Below are 14,555 nucleotides of genomic sequence, written 5' to 3' on the forward strand. Positions count from 1 at the left end.
GAAATGCCTTTGTACATCATCTAGATAAGGGCAGTTCTGTGGGGCACCAAACACTCTAAATGAGAAGATGGTAAACTCCATTCAATTCCTATTATTATATTCCTCTTTCATTTGCAAATCTCATGACGTGACTATGAGATATGGTTGTATCTAGGGGGATTTGTATTTAGCTGAGCCTGTTAGCTATCTACATTTCTGCTAGCTAGCAATTGCTATGAATTTACCAAAATTATTTGAAATAATGACTGAGGTAGCTACGGTAACATGGGTTATCATGGGCATGGCTTTGATGACCCTAAACAGTTTCAAGTTGATAAGCCATTGTGGAGTGGATTTATGAACAATTTAAATGGACACGTAAAACCAGATTTCTTGTTTTATCAATAACTCCGCCATCTCTTGACCAATCTCAACCTCTTTTAAGTACAATAGGTACATTTCACAAGAATATCCTTGCAACATCCCGGCTGAATATTTGTTGCAGCCTAAAAGAAGCATTGAATAATCATCATCACAGCTGGACTGTGTTTTGATAACGTGTCTTTTGTGATGTCACCACAATGTCCTCACCAGACGGTTGCCACAACCTGATGAAGCATTCTGGGAACCTGGAAAGAACAGCCAAACGGGTGTTCTTGGTAACATCAGCTGACTGTTTTATACAAACATTGTGTAGTCATCAGCACGAGAACATTTGCCTCAAACTAAACGAATGTTCTGTGAACTTTTTGTTTTGCTGGGAACATTTTTGTGAACGTTAAGAGAACCTTCCAAAGACATTTCATTTTTTTAATTGGGAGAAAATGATTTTTTTTTAATCATCCTAATGTCAGATAAAAACCTGATTTGAACTTAATGGGAATCTTATTCTTCTTGTTCTGGGAATGTTCCCAGTTTGCTGGGTTAAAGCATCTCTACGCTCCTAGCCCTGCTCATGACTACAGCACAGACTTCAGCACAGCCCAGTTCATGAACTCATCTCAGCTATTTTCATCTCATCCTCTGCCTCCTAGACTGTGGACCACAGCCCAGACCCGTCAGCATACCCAGATGGAAGATATCTGACCCCAGATTGACACCCATATAAACTGTGTGTGTGTGTTTGCAGATACAGTAGGATTCTTTGGTGCTAGGCTGTCCTCTGGTTCGTCTTAGGTGGAATTCGATGTAAATCCACTTGTGTGGCCGGAGTGGTTTTGGGTCTTTGACGATTATTTGGGGTGAGTGTATTTGAAATTTTTATGGATTTTCACAATCAAGTTTTGTGAACGTGTCGAAGGCTCTTACATGTTTGTTACTGTTGCTGCCGTCACATTCAGAAAGTCTTTTCCAACGGGACTTATCAGTAGTAGTGCTGTGTATATGGAAAGTACTGTATGTTGATTTAAACTTAACATTGAGGCCATCCATACAAACACACATGACTGTTAGTCACGTAGGATAAAAGCATCTAGCATAAATAACATGGTGTAGACTATCATTTTGATGTAGAGCACATTCAATTAATTGATTAACTACAGCCATACATTGGCATGCACTTAGAAGTAGGCTCACTTATTGGTCATACAACTTAAAGTTGATTTCCCAGGCATACTGAATTAATCGATCAATCAACAATAATGTGATACTAGAGTGATTAAGTAACTAACCGTAAACTCAAGGTAGTATACATCTCATTTAGGGCTCTGTCTTTTAAACTGATGCTACTGCAGATTCTACAGTATACATCTCATTTAGGATTCTGTCTTTTAAACTGATGCTACTGCAGATTCTACAGGATACATCTCATTTAGGGTTCTGTCTTTTAAACAGAGACTACTGCAGATTCTACAGTATACATCTCATTTAGGGCTCTGTCTTTTAAACTGATGCTACTGCAGATTCTACAGTATACATCTCATTTAGGGTTCTGTCTTTTAAACAGATGCTACTGCAGATTCTACAGTATACATCTCATTTAGGGCTCTGTCTTTTAAACAGATGCTACTGCAGATTCTACAGTATACATCTCATTTAGGGTTCTGTCTTTTAAACTGATGCTACTGCAGATTCTACAGTATACATCTCATTTAGGATTCTGTCTTTTAAACTGATGCTACTGCAGATTCTACAGGATACATCTCATTTAGGGTTCTGTCTTTTAAACAGATGCTACTGCAGATTCTACAGTATACATCTCATTTAGGGCTCTGTCTTTTAAACAGATGCTACTGCAGATTCTACAGTATACATCTCATTTAGGGTTCTGTCTTTTAAACAGATGCTACTGCAGATTCTACAGTATACATCTCATTTAGGGTTCTGTCTTTTAAACAGAGACTACTGCAGATTCTACAGGATACATCTCATTTAGGGTTCTGTCTTTTAAACAGATGCTACTGCAGATTCTACAGTATACATCTCATTTAGGGTTCTGTCTTTTAAACAGATGCTACTGCAGATTCTACAGTATACATCTCATTTAGGGCTCTGTCTTTTAAACAGATGCTACTGCAGATTCTACAGTATACATCTCATTTAGGGTTCTGTCTTTTAAACAGAGACTACTGCAGATTCTACAGTATACATCTCATTTAGGGTTCTGTCTTTTAAACAGAGACTACTGCAGATTCTACAGGATACATCTCATTTAGGGTTCTGTCTTTTAAACAGATGCTACTGCAGATTCTACAGTATACATCTCATTTAGGGCTCTGTCTTTTAAACAGATGCTACTGCAGATTCTACAGTATACATATCATTTAGGGTTCTGTCTTTTAAACAGAGACTACTGCAGATTCTACAGTATACATCTCATTTAGGGCTCTGTCTTTTAAACAGATGCTACTGCAGATTCTACAGTATACATCTCATTTAGGGTTCTGTCTTTTAAACAGATGCTACTGCAGATTCTACAGTATACATCTCATTTAGGGCTCTGTCTTTTAAACTGATGCTACTGCAGATTCTACAGTATACATCTCATTTAGGGCTCTGTCTTTTAAACAGATGCTACTGCAGATTCTACAGTATACATCTCATTTAGGGTTCTGTCTTTTAAACAGAGACTACTGCAGATTCTACAGTATACATCTCATTTAGGGTTCTGTCTTTTAAACTGATGCTACTGCAGATTCTACAGTATACATCTCATTTAGGGTTCTGTCTTTTAAACTGTCTTTTAAACAGATGCTACTGCAGATTCTACAGGATACATCTCAGTTTGTTCTTAGGCTACACAACAAGTCTCTAACTATGTCATAACAATTGTATAGTTGTAAAGATGTCATGTTTAATGTACAGAATCGTTAGCTTTGACAGTGGTTATCTGTTTGGAGAAATGTCCTTTCCTCATATCTGTGTCCTAAATGACACCCTACTTCCTATATAGTGCACTACTTTTGACGAGATAGTATACTACTAGTGTACACTGAGTCTAAAACATGTACACTATACAAACACATCATTGGTCTAAACTGGAGGGATCTATTTATATGTCCCAAATGGCACCCTGTTCCATAGAGCCCTATGGGCCCTGGTCTAAAGTAGTGCACTTGTATAGGGTTTGGGACAAAGCCATAGTGCTCTCCTGTTTAGACTCAGGGTGTCATTTCTCTGGAGGCAACTCAGAGAACAGAGGGCTGACGTAAATAACATCCCGTCATCTCGCTAACACTTTATTTGGATAGTCCCAAATAGATGGTTTGAAGATTTTTTTTATATATATTTTACCTTTACTTAACTAGGAAAGTTAGTTAAGAACAAATTCTTATTTACAATGACGGCCTACCCCGGCCAAACCCGGATGATACTGGGCCAATTGTGTGCTGCCCTATTGGACTCCCAATCCCGGCCGGTTGTGGTTGTGTCTATAGTGACGCCTCAAGCACTGAGATGCAGTGCCTTAGACCATTGTGCCACTCGGGAGCCCTAGGGTTAGGATAAGGATTAAGGTTAGGGTTAGGGTAGGGTTAGGATAAGGGTTAGGGTAGGGTTAGGATAAGGGTTAAGATAAGGATTAAGGTTAGGGTAGGGTTAGGATAAGGGTTAAGATACGGGAGTCCATAGATTCCAACATTTCAACTAATTATCCACGAACCCCAATCTTAACCCTTATTTTAGCCTCTTCCCTAACCCTTATCTTAACCCTAACCTTAATCCTTATCTTAACCCTAATCTTATCCTATATCTTAACTCAGCCCTAACCCTAACCTTAAACCCGACCAGGGCTACAAGTAGAACACAACACCATTTGACATAAACAGTTGCATTAACCCCTAAACTCACGAGACTTATTGACAAACGTCAATAATGAAAACAAGGTCCCTGATCATGAATGTATTAGAATGTTGTAAGTACAGAAAGCGTTTGCTGAGTGGGAAATGAATATCTAACTAGTCAGTGACAACTGTGGAGTTTGGAGTTTGTGACAGCAACTATGTGAGCTTATTACAGTATTATAGACACTATGTCCTGGGATTTACTATGTAGAAGAACCCCTTACAGTATTATAGACACTATGTCCTGGGATCTCCTATGGTCTATATAGAGGAACCCCTTACCTTCTAACAACTATACGGTGGCTTGTGAGGGTCATAGAGCAGAAATGTCATGTACTGTAGGTGTTTGTGAGAGTCTCAGCTTTTCATAGATGGGTCATAATAGTTTGTAGCTCAAACAATCCTGTCTCTACATACAGTGCATTCGGAAAGTTTTCAGAACCCTTGACTTTTTCCACATTTTGTTACGTTACAGCCTTATTTAAAAATGTATTTAAAAATAATCCCTCATCAATCTACACATAATATCCCATAATGACAAAGCATTATTTTTATTTATTTTTATTTTGCAAATTTACACAAGTATTCAGACCCTTTACTCAGTTGAAACCCCTTTGGCAGTTTTTTGATATAACTAGGCGAGTCAGTTAAGAACAAATTCTTATTTACAATGACGGCCTACCGGGGAACAGTGGGTTAACTGCCTTGTTCAGGGGCAGAACGACAGATTTTTACCTTGTCAGCTCAGGGATTTGATCTTGCAACCTTTCGGTTACTGGCCCAACACTCTAACTACTAGGCTACGCTGCCGCTGTAAGGCAGTAATTGCTTCCTCGAGTCTTCTTGGGTGTGACGATACAAGCTTGGCACACCTGTATTTGGGGAGTTTCTCACATTCTTCTCTGCAGATCCTCTCAAGCTCTGTCAGGTCGGATGGGGAGTGTTGCTGCACAGCTATTTTCAGGTCTCCAGAGATGTTCGATCAGGTTCAAGTTCGGGCTCTGGCTGGACCACTCAAGGACATTCAGAGACTTGTCCCAAAGCCACTCCTGTGTTGTCTTGGCTGTGTGCTTAGGGTCATTGTCCTGCTGGAACATGAACCTTTGCCCCAATCTGAGGTTCTGAGCGCTCTGGAGCAGGTTTTCATCAAGGATCTCTCTGTACTTTGCTCCATTCATTTTTCCCTCGATCCTGACTAGTTTCCCAGTCCCTGCCGCTGAAAAACATCCCCACAGCATGATGCTTCCACCACCATGCTTCACCGTAGGGATGGTGCCGGGTCTCCTCCAGATGTGGCGTTTGGCATTCAGGCCAAAGATTTCAGTGTTGGTTCATCAGACTAGAGAATCTTCTTTCTCATGGTCTGAGAGTCCTTTAGGTGCCTTTTGGCAAACTCCAAGTAGACTGTCATGTGTGTTTTACTGAGGAGTAGCTTCCGTCTGGCCACTCTACCATAAAGGCCTGATTGGTGGAGTGCTGCAGAGATGGTTGTACTTCTGGAAGGTTCTCCCATCTCCACAGAGGAACTCTAGAACTCTGTCAGAGTGACCATCAGGTTCTTGGTCACCTCCCTGACCAAGGCCCTTCTCCCCCGATTGCCCAGTTTGGCCGAGCAGACAACTCTAGGAAGAGTCTTCGTGGTTCCAAACTTCATCCATTTAAAAATGATGGAGGCCACTGTGTTCTTGGGGACCTTCAATGCGGCTGACATTTTTTGGTACCCTTCCCCAGCCTCGACACAATCTTGTCTCTGAGCTCTACGGACAATTCCTTCGACCTCATGGCTTGATTTTTGCTCTGACGTGCACTGTCAACTGTGGGACCTCATATAGACAGGTGTGTTCCTTTCCAAATCATGTCCAATCAATTGAATTTACCACAAGTGGACTCCAATCAAGTTATAAAAACATCTCCAGTATGATCAATGGAAACAGGATGCACCTGAGCTCAATTAATTTCGAGTCTCATAGCAAAGGGTCTGAATACTTGCAGTACCAGTCAAAAGTTTGGACACACCTACTCATTCAAGGGTTTTTCTTTATTTTTACTATTTTCTACATTGTAGAGTAATAGTGAAGACATCACAACAGACACTATGACCTGGGATTTCCTATGATCTTCTATGTCGAAGAACCCCTAATATTAGTATTATAGACACTATGTCCTATGTTATACACTATGTTATAGACACTATGAAATAACACATATGGAATAATGTAGTAACCACAAAAGTGTTAACAGCTTTGCATCTGTGTCTTAACATTACTGTGTCTTAACTAACATCCCTTTCTATTATCTCCTTCTCCAGGCCTGGAGGAACATGGCTATGAAATCAGTGGCTGTATTAATGTGCTGCCTTGCAGCAACCCTTTCACAACAACCTGGAAGACTAGACCCACATAATGATCCAGAACTTCACAAAGGATCAGGACCCCACACTCACAATCACACAGAAATCATCACCATCATACGCTATTGGACCCACGAAGATGTCCATCCTACACCCCCTCCTCCATCCCCCTGTGATGGTGAGTCTTTTAGAGCCCTGTCTATGACCATCCTACACCCCCTCCTCCATCCCCCTGTGATGGTGAGTCTTTTAGAGCCCTGTCTATGACCATCCTCCATCCCCCTGTGATGGTGAGTCTTTTAGAGCCCTGTCTATGACCATCCTCTACCCCCCTGTGATGGTGAGTCTTTTAGAGCCCTGTCTATGACCATCCTCTACCCCCCTGTGATGGTAAGTCTTTTAGAGCCCTGTCTATGACCATCCTCTACCCCCCTGTGATGGTAAGTCTTTTAGAGCCCTGTCTATGACCATCCTCCATCCCCCTGTGATGGTGAGTCTTTTAGAGCTCTGTCTATGACCATCCTCCATCCCCCTGTGATGGTGAGTCTTTTAGAGCCCTGTCTATGACCATCCTCCACCCCCCTGTGATGGTGAGTCTTTTAGAGCCCTGTCTATGACCATCCTACACCCCCTCCTCCATCCCCCTGTGATGGTGAGTCTTTTAGAGCCCTGTCTATGACCATCCTCCATCCCCCTGTGATGGTGAGTCTTTTAGAGCCCTGTCTATGACCATCCTCCATCCCCCTGTGATGGTAAGTCTTTTAGAGCCCTGTCTATGACCATCCTCCACCCCCCTGTGATGGTAAGTCTTTTAGAGCCCTGTCTATGACCATCCTCCACCCCCCTGTGATGGTAAGTCTTTTAGAGCCCTGTCTATGACCATCCTACACCCCCTCCTCCATCCCCCTGTGATGGTGAGTCTTTTAGAGCCCTGTCTATGACCATCCTCCATCCCCCTGTGATGGTGAGTCTTTTAGAGCCCTGTCTATGACCATCCTCCATCCCCCTGTGATGGTAAGTCTTTTAGAGCCCTGTCTATGACCATCCTCTACCCCCCTGTGATGGTGAGTCTTTTAGAGCCCTGTCTATGACCATCCTCCATCCCCCTGTGATGGTGAGTCTTTTAGAGCCCTGTCTATGACCATCCTCCACCCCCCTGTGATGGTGAGTCTTTTAGAGCCCTGTCTATGACCATCCTCCACCCCCCTGTGATGGTGAGTCTTTTAGAGCCCTGTCTATGACCATCCTCCACCCCCTCCTCCATCCCCCTGTGATGGTGAGTCTTTTAGAGCCCTGTCTATGACCATCCTCCATCCCCCTGTGATGGTGAGTCTTTTAGAGCCCTGTCTATGACCATCCTCCATCCCCCTGTGATGGTAAGTCTTTTAGAGCCCTGTCTATGACCATCCTCCACCCCCCTGTGATGGTAAGTCTTTTAGAGCCCTGTCTATGACCATCCTCCACCCCCCTGTGATGGTAAGTCTTTTAGAGCCCTGTCTATGACCATCCTCCACCCCCCTGTGATGGTGAGTCTTTTAGAGCCCTGTCTATGACCATCCTCCACCCCCCTGTGATGGTGAGTCTTTTAGAGCCCTGTCTATGACCATCCTCTACCCCCCTGTGATGGTAAGTCTTTTAGAGCCCTGTCTATGACCAGGTAATAACATGGCTATATACAGGGAGTACCAGGTAATAACATGGCTATATACAGGAAGTACCAGGTAATAACATGGCTATATACAGGAAGTACCAGGTAATAACATGGCTATATACAGGGAGTACCAGGTAATAACATGGCTATATACAGGAAGTACCAGGTAATAACATGGCTATATACAGGGAGTACCAGGTAATAACATGGTTATATACAGGGGTACCAGGTAATAACATGGTTATATACAGGGAGTACCAGGTAATAACATGGCTATATACAGGAAGTACCAGGTAATAACATGGCTATATACAGGAAGTACCAGGTAATAACATGGCTATATACAGGGAGTACCAGGTAATAACATGGTTATATACAGGGGTACCAGGTAATAACATGGTTATATACAGGGAGTACCAGGTAATAACATGGCTATATACAGGGAGTACCAGGTAATAACATGGCTATATACAGGGAGTACCAGGTAATAACATGGCTATATACAGGGAGTACCAGGCAATAACATGGCTATATACAGGGAGTACCAGGTAATAACATGGCTATATACAGGGAGTAGCAGGTAATAACATGGCTATATACAGGGAGTACCAGGTAATAACATGGCTATATACAGGGAGTACCAGGTAATAACATGGCTATATACAGGGAGTACCAGGCAATAACATGGCTATATACAGGGAGTACCAGGTAATAACATGGCTATATACAGGGAGTACCAGGTAATAACATGGCTATATACAGGGAGTACCAGGTAATAACATGGCTATATACAGGGAGTACCAGGTAATAACATGGTTATATACAGGGAGTACCAGGTAATAACATGGCTATATACAGGGAGTACCAGGTAATAACATGGTTATATACAGGGAGTAGCAGGTAATAACATGGCTATATACAGGGAGTACCAGGTAATAACATGGCTATATACAGGGAGTATCAGGTAATAACATGGCTATATACAGGGAGTACCAGGAAATAACATGGCTATATACAGGGAGTACCAGGTAATAACATGGTTATATACAGGGAGTACCAGGTAATAACATGGTTATATACAGGGAGTACCAGGTAATAACATGGCTATATACAGGGAGTACCAGGTAATAACATGGTTATATACAGGGAGTACCAGGTAATAACATGGCTATATACAGGGAGTACCAGGTAATAACATGGCTATATATAGGGAGTACCAGGTAATAACATGGCTATATACAGGGAGTACCAGGTAATAACATGGCTATATACAGGGAGTACCAGGTAATAACATGGCTATATACAGGGAGTACCAGGTAATAACATGGCTATATACAGGAAGTACCAGGTAATAACATGGCTATATACAGGAAGTACCAGGCAATAACATGGCTATATACAGGGAGTACCAGGTAATAACATGGCTATATACAGGAAGTACCAGGTAATAACATGGCTATATACAGGACGTAGATGTCCTCTGTCTTCCTGTAGAAGTGAATGAGTGTCCCATTGACCTGTACTTCAAAAGCGGTGCACTATGTAGTGAATAGGGTGCCATTTGGGACACAGATAATATGATGTCCTCTGTCTTCCTGTAGAAGTGATTGAGTGTCCCATTGACCTGTACTTCGTGATGGACTCCTCTGAGAGCATCGCCCTGCAGCAGCCCCCTCCGGGAAGCCTGGTGAAGAAGGTGGCAGATTGGACGAGGGAGTTTGCCCTGAGGCTCCGGGAGGAGGTGTACAACAGACAGGTGAAGATCAGCTGGTTCCTGGGGGGACTCCACTTCTCCCAGACACAGGAGCTCATCAGTGAGATCACCAGCAGAGACAACTTTGTCAAGAAAATGGATGCTATCGACTGGTTCAAGTCTTACCTGGGTAAAGGTAAGACCCTCAAGACTCATTTGCATGCTTCTTCTTCATGGATCTAACATTCTATTGTTTTCTTCCATTGAATATGTGACTCCGGGATGTTATTGATCTGTATTGATCTATACTGTAATGTGTTGAGAACCTGCCAGTCAGCATGTCATTGATCTGTAATGTGTTGAGAACCTGCCAGTCAGCATGTCATTGATCTGTAATGTGTTGAGAACCTGTCAGTCATCATGTCATTGATCTGTAATGTGTTGAGAACCTGCCAGTCAGCATGTCATTGATCTGTACTGTAATGTGTTGAGAACCTGCCAGTCAGCATGTCATTGATCTGTAATGTGTTGAGAACCTGCCAGTCATCATGTCATTGATCTGTACTGTAATGTGTTGAGAACCTGCCAGTCAGCATGTCATTGATCTGTAATGTGTTGAGAACCTGCCAGTCAGCATGTCATTGATCTGTAATGTGTTGAGAACCTGTCAGTCATCATGTCATTGATCTGTACTGTAATGTGTTGAACCTGCCAGTCAGCATGTCATTGATCTGTACTGTAATGTGTATCCTGGGCATATGACAAATAAACATTGATTTGATTTGAGGTACCTACACTGACTGTGCCCTGGACAAGATGACCGAGGAGATGCAGCGCCACGACCTCCGGGGTCACAACTCTGTCCGCTTCGCTGTGGTGGTCACTGACGGCCATGTGACTGGCGCCCCCTGTGGGGGGATCAAGGTGTCTGCAGAACGGGCTAGAGACCAGGTAAGAGGGACAGACACAGTACAGTTTTTTTTAAAACACGTTTTAAAACCTCACCTTTTTAGCCTTTAATCAGTGATGTGTCTGTTGTTCATCTCCTGAAATCGTGTTTTTGATTTGACCAGCACATCAGCTTGTTCTCAGTAGCTGCTTCCAAGATGGTGGAGGAAGCAGGGATGGGGCTGATCGCTAGCTCGCCTGCGGGGGTCTACCGCTCCAACTACATGGCTGTCAATGTCACAGGTGTTTAACCTAACAACTCATTTCATTGGTTAATTGTCACAGGTGTTTAACCTAACAACTCATTTCATTGGTTAATTGACAGATCATGTGATTCTAACTCTGTGTATTTATAGTCCAGAGGCATGGTGGATCCCAGGGTTTTTAGCATGTGACTGCTTTGTGGATAATGGAATTGTTTGAGCTATGGAGATCTTGAGAAAATGGACACCTACCTCCTGGGTTGCATCACTTCCTGTATCCCTTTACATTTTCTTGGTTTGGTTTGTTGTTTTGGTCTGATTTAAACTAGCATAGTTGTTAGAGTTCAAAAGTAAGATAAATTATATTTATAGAAACAAAAACATTGAACAAAAATGGGAACTGGAATGTGATTGAAACTAAATAATGGAAAAAAATGTCTTAACAAAATAAATGTTGAAAAATGTCCTTTTGTTTTCTGCCTCTCAACCCAGACCGTAAAACCTGTCACAGTCCACCGTGTGACGCCCCTACTGGGAAAATAGTCACATCATCCATCAACCAAATGATCAACGCTATGGTGATTATATGCAGTGTTTTATCCAGCTTTGAATATTCATGTCTGAAACATTTTCCATTACCATATATCTAGGGCTGTCAAACGATTTACGATTAAATCGCAAATTCCGAATTTGCTCAAAAGGAGCTGTAATTTTAAGATTTTTCATTCAAAAAAACATAACAAAAATATTGACATCTTGAATTTTGTCTACAAGTAGGATAATTGAGAAATCCCACTTTATTTAACCTAAGTCAACTTGTTACGTAGCATTGTAGATTTGAGTTGTATAGGTGTATTTTCAACGCTTTCATACAGTGTGATTAATGTGTGTTGAAATTACAAAGTTAACGAGTTAACTGCATAACACTGACAGCCCTAGTTATTTCATTTAATATTCTATTTTTGGTACCAGTGTCCCCCCCCCCCCAAAAAAAAATCTTGAAGTATTTTTGTTTGTTCTTCTCTACAGAAATATCAAGCCTATCTGCAGGTAACTAAGAGTTATTCTCAGGGATGGAGTCAGAACCTGTAACGTGACCCTTCTAAACCTTTCTGTCAAACTGATCTTAATTTTCCTGGTGTGAAATGCTGTTTCGTTCACAAAGTATTTACTCCATCGTTACTCCAGTGCTCCAAACTCCGGTGTCTGGAGCTTCCAGGCCCCCCAGGTCCGAAGGGAAACAGAGGACCTAAGGTGAGCTCTTTTGTTAAGAAGTTAAACATCTGAGATATTTTTACAAGAATGAAATGTGTTTATTCATGTTTGTTTTACGAACAGTTTGTTGTTTGTTGTTTATTTTAATGTATCTGTTTATTTTAGGGAACGAAAGGAGGAGTTGGACTCGCTGGCGCTAAAGGGACCAAGGGCAAACAGGTAGACTGGGTGTTCTGACCACAGAAACACTGACAAGAGAACCTAGACATTTATATATATATTTCAATTCCCCCCCCCCCCCCCCCGTTGAAATAACATATTTTCTTCCACAGAATGTAGATGATAATGTTTGTATTATTTGTGCCACAGGGGGACTCTGGTATTGAAGGTGCAATCGGTCCCGCAGGTCATAAGGTGTGTATACCTGGCTATCCTCTCTAACCAATACTGATATTCACCTTACAGTGTATCCGGACTCAACCTGTCTTTTATTTGCTTCTGTTTAGGGTGCGATTGGTCTGAAAGGTGAAAAGGTAAGAAGAACTAAACATTATTCTAGTAATTATCATGTGTAAATCTTACATGAGACATGCTTTTATGAATGGATTTCATCTTTCCCCAGGGTGAATTTGGATCAGATGGAACCAAGGTAAACTACAGGATTGATTCTGACGTATACAGTACGTTCTGTGTGTGTACACCTACACCGTTTAGTTACGTCTCGCTGGACATGCTTACTTTCATCTTTAACACACTCTGAATGACCTCTCAATCACCAGGGAGTGGCAGGAGGACACGGCAGGAATGGAACGGATGGGCAGAAGGTAAGAGACCATCGCTAGGTGCTGCTACACTTCCCCTTGAACTGTAACAGGAGCCAAGGGGAGCCCTGAGACTGAAACACGAGCTTTCAACTCAATGAAGATGACCCCCGACCTGTCACACTGGTACAGGTCTATTGGGTCCATACAGGAGTGTTAAATCATGTTGATACTAATAGGAATCTTTTCTGTTCTAATTCTCAGGGTAAAATTGGTCGAATCGGAACTTATGGTTGTAAAGGAGATCCAGGAGAAAGGGTTAGTAAAGCGTTATCCTACAGGATGTTATGTACACACACACACACACACACACACACACACACACACACACACACACACACACACACACACACACACACACACACACACACACACACACACACACACACACAGGGGTTAGTAAAGCGATGTCCTACAGGATGTTATGTATACAGTACACACACACACACACACACACACACACCCAGGGGTTAGTAAAACGTTGTCCTACAGGATGTTACGTATACAGTACACACACACACACACACACACACACACACACACACACACACACACACACACACACACACACACACACACACACACACACACACACACACACACACACACACACACACACACACACACACACACACACACACACACACACACAGTAATGAATGCAGTAAAATGTTGTGATAAAAAGGAGCTGTCTCTGATGTTTTTTGAAAGGGCTCAGATGGTTATCCAGGAAGTGCTGGTGATATCGGACTGCCCGGTGACAACGGAGAGAAGGTACCTGAGAGAACCTTCAGTCTGTCAAGGCTACTACAATAACTCCTGTACTACAGAAACTACAGACTCAGTTTATGTACAGTGTTTAATAGACCCCTGGGTTAACTAAACCTAGTTTATGTACAGTGTTTAATAGACCCCTGGGTTAACTAAACCTAGTTTATGTACAGTGTTTAATAGACCCCTGGGTTTACTAAACCTAGTTTATGTACAGTGTTTAATAGACCCCTGGGTTAACTAAACCTAGTTTATGTACAGTGTTTTATAGACCACTGCGTTAACTAAACCTAGTTTATGTACAGTGTTTAATAGACCCCTGGGTTTACTAAACCTAGTTTATGTACAGTGTTTAATAGACCCCTGGGTTAACTAAACCTAGTTTATGTACAGTGTTTAATAGACCACTGGGTTAACTAAACCTAGTTTATCTACAGTGTTTAATAGACCACTGCGTTAACTAAACCTAGTTTATGTACAGTGTTTTATAGACCCCTGGGTTAACTAAACCTAGTTTATCTACAGTGTTTAATAGACCCCTGGGTTAACTAAACCTAGTTTATGTACAGTGTTTTATAGACCCCTGGGTTAACTAAACCTAGTTTATGTACAGTGTTTAATAGACCCCTGGGTTAACTAAACCT

The 14,555-nt window shown here is 42.0% G+C and overlaps 1 protein-coding gene across 2 annotated transcripts in view; it reads left to right on the forward strand.

The window, feature by feature from the left end:
* Window positions 1-1,036: 1,036 nt before the first annotated feature.
* Window positions 1,037-14,555, forward strand: part of LOC120036445 (collagen alpha-2(VI) chain-like) — a 33,454-nt gene continuing 19,935 nt past the window's right edge. For both annotated transcript variants that reach the window (XR_005474506.1, XM_038982883.1), the window contains exons 1-15: window positions 1,037-1,220; window positions 6,568-6,787; window positions 9,862-10,149; window positions 10,741-10,904; window positions 11,027-11,144; window positions 11,597-11,682; window positions 12,134-12,154; window positions 12,293-12,358; window positions 12,485-12,538; window positions 12,689-12,733; window positions 12,826-12,852; window positions 12,942-12,968; window positions 13,099-13,143; window positions 13,345-13,398; window positions 13,852-13,914. Coding sequence is in view for 1 of the 2 variants with exons in the window: in XM_038982883.1 (XP_038838811.1) it covers window positions 6,580-6,787; window positions 9,862-10,149; window positions 10,741-10,904; window positions 11,027-11,144; window positions 11,597-11,682; window positions 12,134-12,154; window positions 12,293-12,358; window positions 12,485-12,538; window positions 12,689-12,733; window positions 12,826-12,852; window positions 12,942-12,968; window positions 13,099-13,143; window positions 13,345-13,398; window positions 13,852-13,914 (1,266 nt within the window). In the remaining variant the exon portion in view is untranslated. The remainder of the gene's footprint in view (window positions 1,221-6,567; window positions 6,788-9,861; window positions 10,150-10,740; window positions 10,905-11,026; window positions 11,145-11,596; window positions 11,683-12,133; window positions 12,155-12,292; window positions 12,359-12,484; window positions 12,539-12,688; window positions 12,734-12,825; window positions 12,853-12,941; window positions 12,969-13,098; window positions 13,144-13,344; window positions 13,399-13,851; window positions 13,915-14,555) is intronic.

The sequence above is a fragment of the Salvelinus namaycush genome, unplaced genomic scaffold (genome assembly GCF_016432855.1).
Source record: "Salvelinus namaycush isolate Seneca unplaced genomic scaffold, SaNama_1.0 Scaffold133, whole genome shotgun sequence".
Taxonomy (NCBI): Eukaryota; Metazoa; Chordata; class Actinopteri; order Salmoniformes; family Salmonidae; genus Salvelinus; species Salvelinus namaycush.